Consider the following 17,462-nt stretch of genomic DNA (forward strand, 5'->3'; position numbering starts at 1 on the left):
TAAATCTGACTTATCTATAAATAGAAAAATGTAATAATCCTTTGGTAAATTTTATCATATTGTCTTTCAGATTAACAAATAGAAATATTATCCACAAACCTGCAGAATGGACCTTAATTGCTATGGTGTTGCTGTCCTTGTAAGTACTCTTTCAGATTTTAATTCTAAATGCTAAATACTAAGAATTTTGATTAGGGGAAAATGGAGCTATTCATTGATTTTGTAAACATGCCTTATTTTCCTTTCTGTTATAATAAAATAACTTTTATGTAAAGAAATATGCTGTAATTTTTTTCTTGTTTTTTATTTTTTTATTTTATTTTATTATGTGAGAGACAGGGAGGCAGAGACTGACTCCCACATGCGCCCTGACCAGGATTAAGATCCACCCTGCAAGCCCACTAGGGGGCAATGCTCTACCTGTCTGAGGCCACTGCTCCGTTGTTTGCAACCGAGCCATTTTTAGTGCCTGAGGCAGAGACCATGGACCCATCCTCAGCACCCAGGGGCAACTCGCTCAAACCGCTTGAGCCATGGCTGTGGGAGGGGAAGAGAGAAACAGGAGAGGGAGAGAGAGAAGGGGGTGAGGTGGAGAAGCAGATGGTCACCTCCTGTGTGCTGCTGAGCCAACCAGCCAGGGCCAAATATGCTGTATTTTGATAACAGTAATAATTTTCTTTATATTTTACTATCTTTTTTCCTGAAGGAAAGAACATCCCCATGTGGAATATACACAGAATAGTCCTTTAGTTTCATTTGTAACAATGCTTTTTATTAAGTGGGCTTCATTATTTTAAATCTGTATTTTTACCAACATATCTAATGCTATTTCATTTTTTTCAACATGTTTTACCATTAATAGCATCAGAAAAGTTCTGTTTTCCAAATTATTGTATAGCTTTAAAATCAAACAGATTTAGAGGAACTAAAGTAAATACTACACAAGAATATATAAAACATTTAGTACTCACTCACCTTTTAAGAAATCACTAGTGGTTTCTAAGGATGTCTTCAGCAGGGTTAAAACCGTCTAGTAAATGTAGTGTTTTTCAGCTTGAATTGCAAAAGTCTTCTTTTGAGGACCATTCATTACTGCGTTACTGTTGCTACTTGGTGCTTGTTAGGTCATTGAAGCCCATAGGACTTTGAATACATGCTGGACACTCACAGGTCAAGAAGTGTTATGAGCCCAACCTCCTAGCATCTCCAGCCCTGCTTTCTCTTTCTTTGATATTACTTTAGTCTGACATATTATTCTGGCTTTACTGTGTCCCAAGGAAGGCTGTGCTGGGAGACATTAGAGTAGGCTTCACTGAGCCGGCATTCGTGTCACCCAACCAGATACAACTCACATGATTCATTAAATCAGAACACAGAAAATAACTTTACTTGAATGCCCTGTTATAAATTTTTTATCAACCATAAGAACAAATCTTTTATAATTTCTACTATTCAGTTTTCCAGTTGAATTGGTTATTTGTGAAACAGATCTTATTAATTTTTCAGAAAGTTCTTTCCATTTTATGGAATTGGTAAATATTTTGGTCTCTGGCAAAAAAAAAAAAATCAGTATCTCTGCTCACCCACCATATCCTATGCCTGCTAATAAACCCTCACAGATAACTGTTTAAATGTACTTCTGCAATTCATTATACTAAAGAGGAAGTAACTTTTTTGGTTGACAAGTCAGAGGCCGAGGTCCAGCAGTAATCTCAGAATCTTGCTTTCTAAGCCAGTAACTGGAAATATTATCTTAATGAGCAGCTGCTTACTAGGGACACATGTTAGGTCCTACTCATTTTTTTTATCAAACACTTGCCACATCTCCAAAATATATAGCAAGGAACAAATAAAGTGTGGAAAATGAAATCATAAAGGCTACCATAAAATTTCACGTGATTTTCCATACAAAAATGAACCACTAGTGTTTGATTTTATTAGAGGCACCCATATGGCAAAAAAATACTGAAAGCTTTCCTAGTCCTCTTATGCACTATTTCACTTTCCTAACTTTGAATGAAGTGTAGGGAACCTCTTATTTCAAGGGTCAGTGACCCATAAAAATAGTAACTTAATTCAATTCAAGAAACAAGCTATACACGCCTTAGATGTATTGTATATTTCACATTGTGGAATCAGCCTTGAGGTTGTAGCAGTAAATACAATTTCCATTTGTCATTCCCTTGGATTTACTGCTTTATTATTCCCTAACCCCTATAGCTAGATCTACCCATCTTCTCTTAGTCCTGGTCCTTTTGATACTTAGACAAGTAAAATCCTTTCCAGTTAGGGTCCTATGGGCTCCAATGACCTAACAAGTACCAAGTAGCAACAGCAATGGAATTTTCCTGGTTTTGTCTTTCAAATCTTATTTTTTCACAACCCTAACTTTTATCATAAGCCCGCATTATAAGTTAATTACTGATCCTATTCATTCAGCATTTGGTTCTGTATCTTCACTAGCTGAATCTCCTCATTCTTTAAGTATCATCTTTTAAGACTTCTGTCTCCTGCCCCCATATTATTTTTTTTATTTCCTCTTTCCTCAGAAAGTCCCCTTTGGCTATTCATATTTCTGTCTCCCCCCACCTCCTTTCATTCTCAGTATTGTCTTTTTATCACCCTTTCAGAATAAATATTATTATACAAAATGGGGATAAAATTAAAATATGTACCTATCATGTTAAAATTAATCCCATTGACTTCTATGAAGTGTAATTATACTTCCCATTTGCACCCACCCCTCTTACAGTTCACAATTACTTAAGAGCGCAGTTTGTCATTGGGAAAAGAAAAAGCAGGCATGAAGGCCAGCATTTAAACACAATGAAAAATATGGAGATTTTAGATACCCACAGAGACATGCATATATAAAGGAGGTAACATACTCATACATTTTTGTGGAGTAGTTATCCAACCCTTTAAGGCTTTTAACTTATTGCCACTAAGACTGAATATAGGCATACATGGGATTATCTTTTTAAAAAATAATTTTGGCCTGACCAGGCAGTGGCGCAGTGGATAGAGCATCAGACTGGGACACAGAGGACCCAGGTTCGAAACCTCGAGGTCGCTGGCTTGAGTGCAGGCTCACCAGCTTGAGCAATGGGTCACTGGCTTGAGCATCGGATCATAGACATGACCCCATGGTCACTGGTTTGAGGCCCAGGGTTGCTGGCTTGAGCAAGGGGTTACTCATTCTACTGGAGCCCCCCGGTCAAGGCACATATGAGAAAGCAATCACTGAACAACTAAGGAGCTGTAACAAAGAATTGATGCTTCTCATCTCCCTTCCTGTCTGTCCCTCTCTCTGACTCTCTCTCAAAAAAAAATAATAATAATTTTAATTCAGAAAAACCTCACACCCATTTACCCTCAAATTTTTAATGAAATTTTTCTAGTTATTCTTTGTGGGCATTTCTGGAAGTTATGTTTAAAAAAATGTCTTAAAGGTCTTAATAGCTAGGAAAAAGATTCTGAATGGCAGCTATAGTCACTGAAATCATAATATGTTCAGTGTTATAACAGTGGTACTATTCCCTGTATGTGGATATTGCAGAGTTTTTTTATTACAAGCATTTGTTTAATGCATGAGAGCTGTTTTCAAAATTCCTCATGAAAACTTAGAAAAGGGTACATACCGGGTGTGGCAAAAGTAGGTTTACAGTTGGGAGTACATGAAACAGTTTATTATTTATTAATTATTGTATAATGTTCCATATCAACAACTGTAACCCTACCCTTTTTTTTATTTATTGATTTTAGAGAGAGAAAGATGTGTATGTGTGTGTGTGGTGGGGGTGTTGAGCAGGAAGTATCAACTCATTGCTTCCTGTATGTGCCTTGACCCAGCAAGCCCAGGGGGTTTTTTTGTGTGTGTTTTTGTGTGTGTGTGTGTGTGTGTGTGTGTGTGTGTGTGTGTGTGAGAGAGAGACTTTATTCCTTTATTTTTTTTATTATTATTTTTTTTAATGGGGTGACATTGGTAAATCAGGGTACATATGTTCAGAGAAAACATCTCTAGTTATTTTGACATTTGATTATGCTGCATTCCCATCGCTCAAAGTCCAATTGTCTTCCGTCACCTTCTAACTGGTTTTCTTTGTGCCCCTCTCCTCCCCCCATCCCCTCCCTCTCCTCCCCCACACCCCATAACCCCCACACTCTTGTCCATGTCTCTGAGTCTCATTTTTATGTCCCACCTATGTATGGAATCATATAGTTCCCAGCCCTTTCCGATTTACTTATTTCACTCAGTATAATATTATCAAGGTCCATCCATGTTGTTGTAAATGATCCGATGTCATCATTTCTTATAAGCCCAGGGTTTTGAACCAGTGACCTCAGCGCTCCAGGTTGACACTTCAACCACTGCACCATCACAGTCAGGCACTGTAACACTACTTTTGCCCACTCTGTGTACACTTACATAATTTCATTAGTGTGTTGCTACACTGGCTCAAGTCTAACTCTTGTTAGAAGGGGGGAAAAATCAACATTTTGAGCAAAACGTGATAGTCCAGAAGAAAGAAAGAAAGCTGGGTCTTGAATTTTCACATCTGTATTCTTAGAAGTTAATAAAATGTTTCTGTAGCATATCATCTTTTCCTGGTAATTTCCCTTATAGTTTCACAAATGCATTTTTAAAATTTGAAATACAATGTATAATTTATCATTGTATACTAATGATAATGTTATACCCATAAAATCTAAGAAGTTGATCAAATCAAGTTGTTACACTATGTGATCTTTGCATACTCAATGAAATGCATCTGTGTATAAAAATTATGTCATGACCCATGCCCACTTCATTTAGATTTCTCACTACTTTCACAGGGCTTGAATGGCCAAGTGGGACTTTAACATTTATTGATTTCTGTACTATGTATTCAGATGCTAAATAGTTATAAGAGCATAGAGAAAGACCTATTAAAAGCAGAGCTTAAGCAGTGTACATTATTTAACAGTGCAGGAATTAATGTCCCTTTAGTAATTTTTATTTAATGAATGTTATAATTAAAGATTCTTAAGGCCCTGGCTGGTTGGCTCAGCGGTAGAGTGTCTGCCCGGCATCTGGAAGTTCCAAGTTTGATTCCCAGTCAGGGCACATAGGAGAAGCAATGATCTGTTTCTCCACCCTTTCCCCTCCTCTCTTTCCCTCCTGCAGCCATGGCCTGAATGGTTTGAGTAAAGTTGGCCCCAGGCACTGAGGATGGCCTTATGGCCTCACCTCAGGCACTAAAATGAGCTTGGTTGCTGAGCAAGAATAGCAGCCCCAGATGGGCAGAGCATAGGGGCTTGCCAGATAGACCCTGGTTGGGGGCATACAAGAATCTCTCTGCTTCTCTGCCTCTCACTTAATAAAAAAATAAAAAAAAGATTAAGAACTCCTTACACATAGAACAGCAACCCACAGGTTGAGAACTGCTGACATAGAAGAACATCTGTAATAGTGATAACTGACCCAGCTTTTTTATTTTTAAATAATTAATTACAAATGAAATAAACCTGGTCATTGGTATTATTATTTAATCACTTGGTTATGGTGATTTTATATCCTATTTGAACTTTATCAGATTTTATTCTTACATACTAGATGTTGAACTAATACAGAGCTAAACCTGATTTTCCCACATAAATAGTGCTCTAATGAGATTTTGGGCTCTTTTCACAGTCTTGGTGCATAATTTTTCATAAAATGTGTATAACTATATATAGAGATAGTCTGCTATAAATATTTTAGTACATATATACCCTGTTGTGTAAAACTATTTAATATATATATTTATATATGTTGACGTGTTTATATACCAAACTAGAAAGTATCATTAGTTACATTAAAGTGCATTTTTGATGCCTCCTCATAGTATATTATATAGCTGTTCTTGTATTCTTCATAATTATCATCTTGCCTTTAATATAGGAAAGCAAAAACCAAAGAATCACTTGTAATCTTGGTCACTATACTCAGAATAGTTTCTTTCAAAAGATTTTAACAGGAATTTTTAAAAAGATTTTATATGTAGCCCATAGGTCCTCTTTCTCTGCTCAGTCCCTTTTCTTCCCTCACTCTTCCCTTTGCTCTTAGACTTCCCAGTTTTCTTTGACCTTTGTTATTATACTTGAGCCTGTAACACAAGAGGGGATTACGCAGATGTTGACCTAAAGCTGAGCAACCTAGGGAAAGGTCCCAAGCAAGGCTGACAGCCCAAGAGAAGCCAGTGGAGAAGGCTGTGGAGAAACAAATTGACTGAACCTGATTTTCTTTAGGTGTAGCCCACACACCAGAAATGGGTATCAGTTTCCTCAAAGCTTCTTATATTTTATATGTAACTCTTTCACCCAAGTTTAATATGAAACCTTTGTAAATGGGCCACTACTGATGATCTATGTATGGTTAATTGTAGATAGGAGTCAAATGTCTCTTAGTAGGTAGATGGGAGAGAGGTATGTAGTGTGTTCCATGGAAATGATTTGGTTATCTAATGAAGGAGATGAATGCTTACATTTTTTTAATTAGAAAGAATAGAGGATAGAGAATGACTTGTGGTAGTCTAACATGGATAGATGGTACTTTTATACCTTTGATGTTTTCTAATGGAAAGCTTTCAAGATCATCTCCAAAAATGTCTGCTTTCATTTTATTTATTGAACTGTCTGTTTCCAGTGAACTATGGTCCACTTCCTAGGCAGAGACCATGCAATAGTTTATTCCCCCTAAAAGCTTTGAGTATTCCTGTCGTTCAGGGAGTAGCATGTAAGTCCTGGGAAATGGTATTTAAACAAGCTCAACTTAACCATGATCACTAAACAAAAGCCTTCACTGGACATGGGCAGCCACTTTAGGTAACCATCATCCGGATAGACACTCGGGAGAGTCGCTTCCCTAGGGTACTAGGCATGAATGGAAAGATGTGACTAAGGCTTTTTGCCTCAGCATATTGTTTTTTGTAACCCACCCATCACTAATTTCCTTAAAGAAATGTGTGAGTCACAGTGAAAAATGAAGATGGTTGCTTAGAAATTTCTTGGTTCTCAGAAGTATCCCAAAGCCTTTCTCTCTTAACATTCCCAATTTAGTTCTTAATATTTGAGACTATAATAGAAAATCATTGAAAAAAAATTTTTGTTTCCTTATAATTAGGAATTTTTTTATATTTAAATGAATTCTTTATTGAGAGATTCACATGACATAAAATCTGCCATTTTAAAGTGTACAATTTAAATTACTGGGTTTTAGTATATTCACTGTATTATACAACTGTGACCATAATCTAATTCCAAAACATTTCTATCACCCCAAAAAGAAACCTTAGATTTAGCTTAGTCTCAATTTCTTCTTCCTGGATCCCCTGGCAACCCCTGATCTGCTTTGTCTCTGGATTTACCTGTTCTGAACAGTTTGTACAGATGGAGTCGTATAATTTGTGGTGTTTTGCATTTGGCTTCTTTCACTTGAATCATGTTTTCAAGGATCTTTCATATTGTAGCACACAACAGCACTTTATTCCTTTTTATAGCTAAGTAATATTCCATTTTATGGGTAATACAACATTTGATTTATTGACTTACCAGTTGTGGTAATTTCATTTTTTTTTCTACTTCTTGGCTATTATGAACATTTGTGTACAAGTTTTGTATGAACATATGTTTTCAGTTCCCTGGGGTATATACCTACGAGTGGAATACTGGGTCATGTATTAATTACCTCTGTGTTTAACCTCTCAAGGAAGTGTTAGACTGTTTTCCACAGTGGCTGCACTGTTTTTAATTTCCACTGCTAATGGATAGGTTCCATAGATTGAGTTTTTTCATCTCTTCTTGCCTCACACCCAGTAGTTATTTCAGAGACTTATACAATATTTGCAATTTTTTTTTGTCTAATTGACTTTAGACTTTCCTGGATTTGTAATAGTAAATTCTGTGTTCTAGGAATTTCTACTACATATGCAAAATGAGTGCCTATGAGCACACCTACACACACACACACCAAAAAAAATGATAATAGTGTTGAAAATGAGACCGTATAAATTAAATATCTGAACTGTAACTAGTGGTATTTATTTTGGATTCCTCCATATCCATAAGATTCTTTTTGTTTGTTTTTCTTGCTTGTATAAATCTGGGATTTATCTTACGGTGTTTATACACAGTACCTTTGTCATTGTGAACTTTAAGTATTTACATATTTACTGAGAATTAAACAATACTTAGATTATTTTCAACCTTCTTACACTCATTGCTGTGAGTTTACATAAATATATATATGGTATAGTATTTTTCATTAAAGTAACTTTACCCTCAGCCAGCAGAACCATGTGGGAATCCAGATATTTTTTAAAGAAAATGTAATTTTTGGCAATTTTATAATGTCAGGTTTTTATTCATAAGTGGCTGAGAGTCCCCAACCTCTGGCCAAAATACATATCAAATTACCAAGGATTCTCAGCAAAAAGATGTGCTCTCCATGTTCCCTATCACAAGCAGCAGCAGTGGCGGCAGTGCTAACAATAAGTAGCAAGTAGGACTTGGCCTTGCAAGTCACAATCTTGACTTAAGGAGGCCATCTCCATATCTGCCAATGACATCTTCACATCCTGACTGAGCTCACTGACAGGACAAGGCAGGGAAGGCTAGGAAGTCTGAGGCTTAAGGGCACCGTTCTCCCCAGCCTCCGAGTTTTGCATGTAATAATGTGAGCATTTTTTCCATCTTAGTGCACTGAAAAAAAAGTTGGAGCCACTATTCTGAAGAATTGTTACATAGCAACAGTTATGAAAAAGTTTTCCAACACTCATCTACAAAGCTGCTCTATAGATTTGTCACAAACAGGATTTAGATATAAAGTTTTAAAGTTCCTACAGCCCAGCCCTTTAAACAAACCTGTATGTAATATATCACTACAAAGTGAGTTACAAAGAACTTGTTTCTTTTGAATTAGAAATATCAATGGAAAGCATCCCTGCTTCCTTATTAATAGGTAATCCTAAAGCATTAAATGTAAACATTATCAGGATATAAACCATCTGTTACAAGAAAAACATTTTATTTTATTTGGCTATCACAGTCTTTTCTAATCAAAGCTTTTATCTCAATTTTCTAGATAGTTGTTCTGAAATAGAAAGCCCATAATGGCATATTTCTTCGAGATACGTTCTTATTGTCTTCTTTTTCTTAGATGTTCTTAATAGTAATAGTCTCACATGCCTCTTGGTTTTTTAATTTGGGAACTTTAGATTTGTGCTTAGGATAAAATTAAGTGCAATTTAAGTTTATTTAAATAATTTTTATTCAGCATTATAGTTTCATGAAATGTAATTACCTTACCCCAGAGACCACCATTAGCTATGCACAGGTCTTTTAAAACTAAATTCAGTCTCATTCTGGATGATATCCTATTTTTTTCCTTGCACTAGCAGTACAGTCTTGCACAAATTTCTTAACCTCATTGTACATTATTTTTCCTGTTGGCAATGTGAGGGTTTGGACTAAATCCAGGTTAAATCAAATTTAACTTTGAGATGTTATGAGAATGAAGCTGTAATGCAATATCTCAAGGCTACTGAAAGAGACGATAAATATGAGTTTATTTAGTATAGGAAACTAGTGGATTTTGCTGCTAGAAAGCCATGGTGACACTGCCCAAATATTGCTAGTTTGTTAGGTATGTTAGTCATTAAGCTTTGACAAAGACATGCATGGAATGATACGGCTTTCACTCTCTGGAAAATTACAGTGTACTCATGAGAGTGAACGGGAGAAATACTCCCAAGATTCTTTTACTCTCTTTGTACTACAGACTTAGCTGATATTCTGTTGCTCTACACATCAAGATGAGGAACCTTCCCTGGATGCAGAAGGAAATGGTAGAGTGGTTTAGCACTTCAGCATTACACTGAAGGTGGTGAAGAGCGAAATGAAATATGTAAGTTGGCTTTTTAATGTAAAAATATACTTTAAAATATTTTGCTTACAGAAGTCTCATCCACAATCATGAAGTTTTTTTTCTCCCTTCCACATTATTCTTTACATTTTATTCTGGGAATAAGTTATCAAGTAATAAGGATGTCCAGAAAGCTGCTGTTTTATGTGAGAGTTTCTGATTCTATGTTCTGGTCACATTTAAGGAATTTTTTTTTTTTTTTTTTTACAGATTTTACTTATTGATTTTAGAGAGGAGAGGGAGAAAGGTGGGGGCCAGATGAGGAGCAGGAAGCATCAACTCCTTGCTTCTCGTATGTACCTTGACTAGGCAAGGCTGGGGTTTTGAACCAGCAACCTCAGCATTCCAGGTCAGCACTTTTATCTACTGCACCACCATAGGTTGGGGAAATTTTTTAAGTAGTTCTAGAATAATATTTTTCTTTTTAGCTTCCTACTTTTTTTCTGATTGATGAAAAGACCCCCAATACTCACTAATATTTCTTTTTTTTTTTTTTTTTTTTTTTTTGTATTTTTCTGAAGCTGGAAACAGGGAAAGACAGTCAGACAGACTCCCGCATGCGCCCGACCGGGATCCACCCGGCGCGCCCACCAGGGGCGACGCTCTGCCCACCAGGGGGCGATGCTCTGCCCCTCCAGGGCGTCGCTCTGCCGCGACCAGAGCCACTCCAGCGCCTGGGGCAGAGGCCAAGGAGCCATCCCCAGCGCCTGGGCCATCTTTGCTCCAATGGAGCCTTGGCTGCGGGAGGGGAAGAGAGAGACAGAGAGGAAGGAGGGGGTTGGGGGTGGAGAAGCAAATGGGCGCTTCTCCTATGTGCCCCGGCCGGGAATCAAACCCGGGTCCCCCCGCACGCCAGGCCGATGCTCTACCGCTGAGCCAACCGGCCAGGGCTTTTTTTTTGAACTAGGTAAAGTAACTTGAGGTTCTTCTCTGGATTAGCACCATCTGATTATTAACTAACGATTGATAAGTACCTAACTTGCAGCTCTGATTTTCTTTTAAAGAGTTTGGATTTTTTTTTTATTTTTGCCTTTAATATCATGCGATGAAAACCAGCATAAGTACTGCCCATATATACCAGAGCAGGAGAGGAGACTCACACTTTGCTGCAGCGTCATAACCATAGATCAGTGTAAAAGCTGGTATTCACACAATAATGGCAGAGTTTTCAAATACTCAGAAATCTGACTCAAAACATAGCCATCAAATGTTTATTGAGCAGCTGCTGTGGGTAAGACTGTGTCTTAGCCTCTGTGGGGGATACAAAGGTTAAACAAAGCCCACACCCCCAGACAATTTACAGCCTGCTAGAGGTTGAGAAAAGGGCAGGTCAGTATGTGCACAGGTAACTACATGAAGGGTGAGTGTATTAAATGGCAAAGAGAAGCACAAACTGTCATGGGGGTTCAAAGAAGCAAAGATCTATCTCAACTAGGAACATCAAAAAAAGATTGCACAGAAGAGGGATTTGTGATGGGTCCAAAAGATGGAAGGGGTTTCTAAAAATAGAAATGAAAAAATGGGGACATTCTAGGAGGTACCTATAGCATGAAAAAAGAAGAGCTGTAGTTAAAAGTACAAGATAACTAGTTGGGAAGTTGGGTCTGTGGCAGACATAGGTTTTTCAATGAAAAGTAAACTTATTTCAGTGGACAGTAAAGGTCATTTAAACTGTGGGCAGAGAATACCATCATGAAGCCTGTGTTTTAGGATGATCAGCCTTGCAGAGATCTGGGGTCAGATCTGATCCTGTCTTCTGCCTTTACCAGTTTCTTAAGACTTCCGTTGCTCTCAGAGTTATTTCTCTTTTACTGTGGCTTACATGGCGCTGTGTGGTCCAGCCCCTTCTCTCCAGTCTCACCACATCGCCCCATCTTGTTCTCCCTGGTCCACCATTCCTCCCTTCTGTCATCCCTTCTCATCATGTTCTTTCTCACCATAGGTTGTCTCTCTGCCCAGAATGGTCTGCCCTCTCCAGTCATTTGATTAATTTCCCTTCATCTTTTAGAACTTGAGGAAGTGTTTCTTCCTCAAGAAAGTTTTCCTGACTTCCCTGACTACATTAAACATCTTTATAAATAGGCCTTATAACACCAGGTACTTACCTTTTCAAGCACTTGTCCTGTTTTCAGTTTTGTGTTTAACCGTATGATTACATGAATAATGTCAGTCTCCCTCACTCAATTGAAAGATTTTTTGTTTTGTTTTGTTTGTTTTGTATTTTTCTGAAGCTGGAAACAGGGAGAGACAGTCAGACAGACTCCCGCATGCGCCCAACCGGGATCCACCTGGCACGCCCACCAGGGGAGGGGCGTCGCTGTGTTGCAACCAGAGTCACTCTAGCACCTGGGCCATCTTTGCTCCAACGGAGCCTCGCTGAGGGAGGGGGAGAGAGAGACCGAGAGGAAGGAGAGGGGGAGGGGTGGAGAAGCAGATGGGTGCTTCTCCTGTATGCCCTGGCCGGGAATCGTACCCCAGACTTCCGCATGCCAGGCCGACGCTCTACCACTGAGCCAACCGGCCAGGGCTCAATTGATAGATTTTAAAGGCTGGTTCTATATCCGAATTTACTCACTATTCTTAGAGGCTGGTTCTATTATCTGATTTTACTCATTATTCTATACTCAGTACTTAGTGTTTTGCCTAAAATATCATAGATTGACAATAAATATCTGGCAGAGAATGGATGAATGAGACTAATTAGGAAGCAATCATTTCTTGCTCTTTGTTGACTCCTACTGCTGGCAAGTGCTTATTCATCTTTAAAGTCTTTTTTTTTTTAAGAAGAAAACAAAAAACAAATACACCTATCCTTTATTCTTAACCTCACTGTTCCATAGACTATAATCCATTCACTTAACCAAACTTCTTGAAGAGCTATTTGGTTGTCAGTGATTGTATTTTATTAATCCCTTACATTCTGGCTCTTGTCCACATCATTTACGAAATTGATTTTCTCAAAGCCTTTGCTAGTAACAGCCTAGTTAACCAAAGAGCACTGAGGCAGTGAACTAAAATGATTGCAATGAAAGTGACATGTTAGAGACAGATGAGAGACATTATAGGTCCCGGGTCTCCACATTTTTAGCAGAGCAGGGTGGGGGAAGGGGGGAGTCAAACATGATTTCACAGTGTTAGAACAGATGGCTGGGAAAATGCTGGTGCCTGTAGGGAAGTGGGTAAAAGGAACTAATTGAAAGAGATGGTACATTTGGTTTAATATCTGCTTTACAAGCATTGAGACTATTTTCATTCATTTTAAGATTCAGTAAGATTATCTACTTGGCTGGTTCCCAGGTAGGTGGTTAAAAATGTGGAATTGGAACTGAATGGTAAGGAAAATCAGAGACCTAGATTTTGGAGTCAGCATAGGGGTGGGTGAGAGGGTAAAGGTAGCAGGTGTTAAATGCAGAGTCAACATGAGGTAGAACCCTGGCACACCCACATCCATGCCCAGGATGCTTGAGGAAACAGCAGAAAAAGGAAAAAAAACAGATGTTTTCTGAGCATCAATATGTGCACATACTGTGCTAGACTCAGTATATGCTATTTGATTTGATCCTCACATCAGTGACGTCAGTGGTCATGTCCCATTCCCAGAGGAAGGAAACAGACTCTGGGAAGATAAGGACTTTGTCCAAGGTCAAAATGTGTGCACTTTCCACTGTACAGTGTACCTCAGGAAAGTATGTATACAACAGGACACTATCGAGGAATCCAAAGTGGGCTTGAGACTCAAGAAAGAGGTGGTTACTACCTTTCTGAAAGCAGTAGTTATTCTCTGCCAAACAAGGAGGAGGACTGAAAACAGCCTGTGGTTTTAGCAATTAGGTGGTTGTAGGTGACCTTTAAGAAAACAAGTTTTATAGCATGATGGGAAGAGACCAGATTGCAAGGGTTGCTGTAGTAAATAGTTTTAAAGATACTACATGCAGAAATGTTGGCCACTTTTTTCATATGGTTGGCAGAAAGGAAAGGAGAGAGGGATTATAACCTGATCTGACATGGCAGATCATCAGAATACTTGTCAGAACAGTGGAGGCTTGAGCATCTTGAAAGCAAGAGGGAAGGAGTTGTTAGGTAGGATTGGGATTACTAACAAGACATAGAATGACAGATAGAAAGTGGCCCATGAAGAAACTGGGAATTTCATCAAAAACATACCGTATCTTTTGTTCCATAAAACACACTTTTTCCCCCTCAAAAATGGAGGGGGAAATTATGGAGCAAAAAAAATTGGTATTTTATTAAATATTTTAACACACCATTTGGTTAAGATTTTTTTTTTCTTATTTTTCCTCCTTAAAACCCTAGGTGTGTCTTATGGTCAGATGCGTCTTATGGAGCAAAAATACAATATTTGGGGTTTACTTTTTCTTCCCTAATCCCTGTCATCCATCCTCTTTCCCACTGTTTCCTCCACATTTCTTTCTTTTTTGCCTTGAATGTCAGTGTTTTTTTTATAACATTTTGTCTCTTGTACTTAACTTCAAAAGTGAATAAACCAAACCTTTTATGTTTCTCCTTCTGAAAATCTATATTAGCATTACTTGCTCTGATTGATTCTACCCTCCTCCACCACAGGTCAGCGATCTATCCTAGGAGAAATAATTTAGGGCAGCATTTGACCTATACAGCTACTGTTTAATTTGGGTGACTTTTTACCATATGTATGCTTTTTTACCTATCCAGCCTTCTCATTTTTTATGGTCCACAAATCAGTGTTAGGGACGTATACATTTACCACACACACACATACACACACACACACACACACACACTTCTAAAGAAGAATAAGAGACCTTCCATTCATCAAAAAAATGTGTTTGGACAATGTGTGAACAGTACTAACCTGGAAAGATGTCTAAATTAAGTAAGGTGAATTTGAAACTGGTTTCTTACCAAAACAATCTACGTGCAGCCAAGGACATTGTCTATATCAGTCATTTCATTTGCTGGTCCACCAGAAATTTTTTGCCAGCCCATGCAATAGTTAGCCAAACATCAGAGTGGCTAACTCTTCCGTGGACCTGCACCGGTTCATGGACTTACAGTTGGAAAACGCTGGTCTAGATTACTTCAGTCTCCCTAGTGCCGAGCACTCAATCTGGCACTTCACTGTACTCAGTTAACATTTGTAGAATAGATCGAATGAATAGGAAAAACTTGGATAACTTATTGTTGATGTTATGGACTTAAAACAGAATTGGTAACACTGGTAAAATTTCATTACACAGGGAAAACAAAAATACAATGAAAGGAAAGACAGTGACCCTGTGTCTCTGTAATGATTCATATTTTCCAGGGTAGATATAGTCTGAGGAATATGACTATTTAGGCTAAAAGGAACTGATACCTTTAGCCAAATCTAGCATTGCTTTTTTGCAAATATATTTTTGTAAACTCTTTAATAAAATTAAAACCAATCAAAGCTAGATGTAAATGTGAGATTATCTTTTAACTCATAATTATAAAATTAGTGAACATTTTAATTTTCATAAATGTTTCTTGGATTTAAAAACTTTATTCCAAATACTACTTTTATCTTCCAAAGATTTACTCTTTTACCTTTTATGGACTGATAATAGAAAACTCAGTTAAAAGGCAGTTAATCACCAAGTATGTAAATATGGCATTAAATCTTTTATCTGATGCATCACAGACACAATTCTGGAGAATTCTTTAATGTTTTAATTGTTGGTATTTGTTCATTGAATTGGAAGTTATTTATCAAATATTAATGGATCCCAATGGAAAATTTCACCCTAGAAGCAAAGTCTTTAACTAGTTTTACTCAATACATTGTATTAACTAGTCTTGCAAACTCGAGAAAAAGTTATAAAAAGGAAAAAGTGATTATTCTCAGATGTATTGTACTTATGAAATTCAAGCTCCCGATTGCCTGTCTTTGTTGTCTTTAAACACTTCCAATTAAATTGTATATTATAGAGACTTAACACCTTTTCAACATTCTTCCTGCCTCTGACTCTTCTTATTCTGATATTTCTAGTTAACAGTAAAGTCATATGGTTCTTGTAGGCAAAATTTAAATGCTTGTTTTACTCAGTTTTTTTTTTTTAAGATTTTTTTAATATATTAATTTTACAGAGAGAGGAGAGAAAGGGACAGGGAGTGAGAAGTATCAATTCATAGTTGCTTCACTTTAGTTCATTGCTTGATTGCTTGTCAAATGTGCCTTGACCGGTCAAGCCCAGGGTTTCCAACCGATGACCTCAGCATTCCAGGTCAACCCTCCATCCACTGCACCACCACAGGCCAGGCAGTGTTTTACAAAGGTTTAGAGCAAATGATAAAGTCCAGAGGGTAAAATGAGGCTTGGTATTGTCTAGTTCTCACTATTGCTGTTTGTGTTGTCCCACTACCCCGTTTTGAAGGAGGAGTTTGAGAGTTGTCTTTGTCATGTTAATGTAGCTTAGGTAGACTCTGCCTGAAAAGATGTAACACAGGAAAATACAGAAGACCTACCACCAGTATTCCAGTGGAGCAGATACTCAGGAAACTACTATAAACTGCTTGGTGAACACCTACAGTTTCTATGTAGGTGAAATCACATTACAGTAACCAAATTGCCTGTGCTATTTCACAGTTTTGTTATTTACTTATTTTCTTTCAGTTGAATTTTTCAGGCCCATATTAATATGCTTCGCACAGGGAGGTTTTTAATTGCAGTGAATGACAAAGCAGCTGACCTGCAAAAATGTTTGTAAGAATAAAGCAACCCCCGAGTAGTAACTAGTATACCTATAGTTTCAGTGCACAGAAAAATGTAGCTTATATGAAACGCTAAGACTTACTCATGCTCCAGAATTCCTGCAGGTATAAAATTAAATGCCTAACAGTTCTTTGCATCATGTGATAATTATAAAATTAGTTGTACATTGAGATACATAGTTATACATTGAAAGTAGGAATAAAGATGTATTCTTAAGGGGAAAAAAAGTGCACATTTGGAAAAACTTTTATATCATTTGAAAGGATATATGAACCTTATATCCCAGAGTGATACGAGGAAGTAGAGTCAACAAACACAGATTTCTCTTTTGAGAAACTTGATAAGGGTAGGAGAGAGATTGAACAGTAACCATTTGTTTTGGATAAAAGAGACTTAAGCATGTTGATAGGGTATGGAGAAGGAGCTAGTAAAGAAAAATAATGTGAAGGTAGGTTGGGAGTAGATATACACAATGGAACAGAGTCCCAGAGGGTTGCAAAGAAACGGATCCCGACCACAGGCAGATGGTATAGCTTGAGATATATATATATATGATGCTGCCACAGCATCCTACAGAAACTGGGAGGGTTTTCCTTTTATTTGGTGCAGATTTCACATTTCTATCTTCTTTTGTTGCTTTCCTGTGACCAGTCAAAAGTGCACCATGACTTTATGGACGAACTGTATTGTATAAATTCCTAGAGAGGAGACCTTTCTTTTGGACCATATTACCTTCCTCTTTGTTACATAGTATTTATGTAAAAATCTTTATTTTTGCTATTCATT

At 37.6% G+C, this 17,462-nt stretch overlaps 1 protein-coding gene across 4 annotated transcripts in view; it reads left to right on the forward strand.

Annotated features, from left to right (window-relative positions):
- The window catches only part of RPAP2 (RNA polymerase II associated protein 2), a 100,426-nt gene that overhangs the window by 57,695 nt on the left and 25,269 nt on the right, over positions 1-17,462 (forward strand). For 3 of the 4 annotated variants that reach the window (XM_066268650.1, XM_066268652.1, XM_066268651.1), the window contains exon 11: positions 71-139. In XM_066268650.1, the coding sequence (XP_066124747.1) occupies positions 71-139 (69 nt within the window). Of the gene's footprint in view, positions 1-70; positions 140-9,799; positions 9,926-17,462 lie in introns of those variants that run through there. The other variant, XM_066268654.1, reaches the window with a different exon arrangement.

The sequence above is a fragment of the Saccopteryx bilineata genome, chromosome 3, assembly GCF_036850765.1.
Source record: "Saccopteryx bilineata isolate mSacBil1 chromosome 3, mSacBil1_pri_phased_curated, whole genome shotgun sequence".
NCBI lineage: Eukaryota > Metazoa > Chordata > Mammalia > Chiroptera > Emballonuridae > Saccopteryx > Saccopteryx bilineata.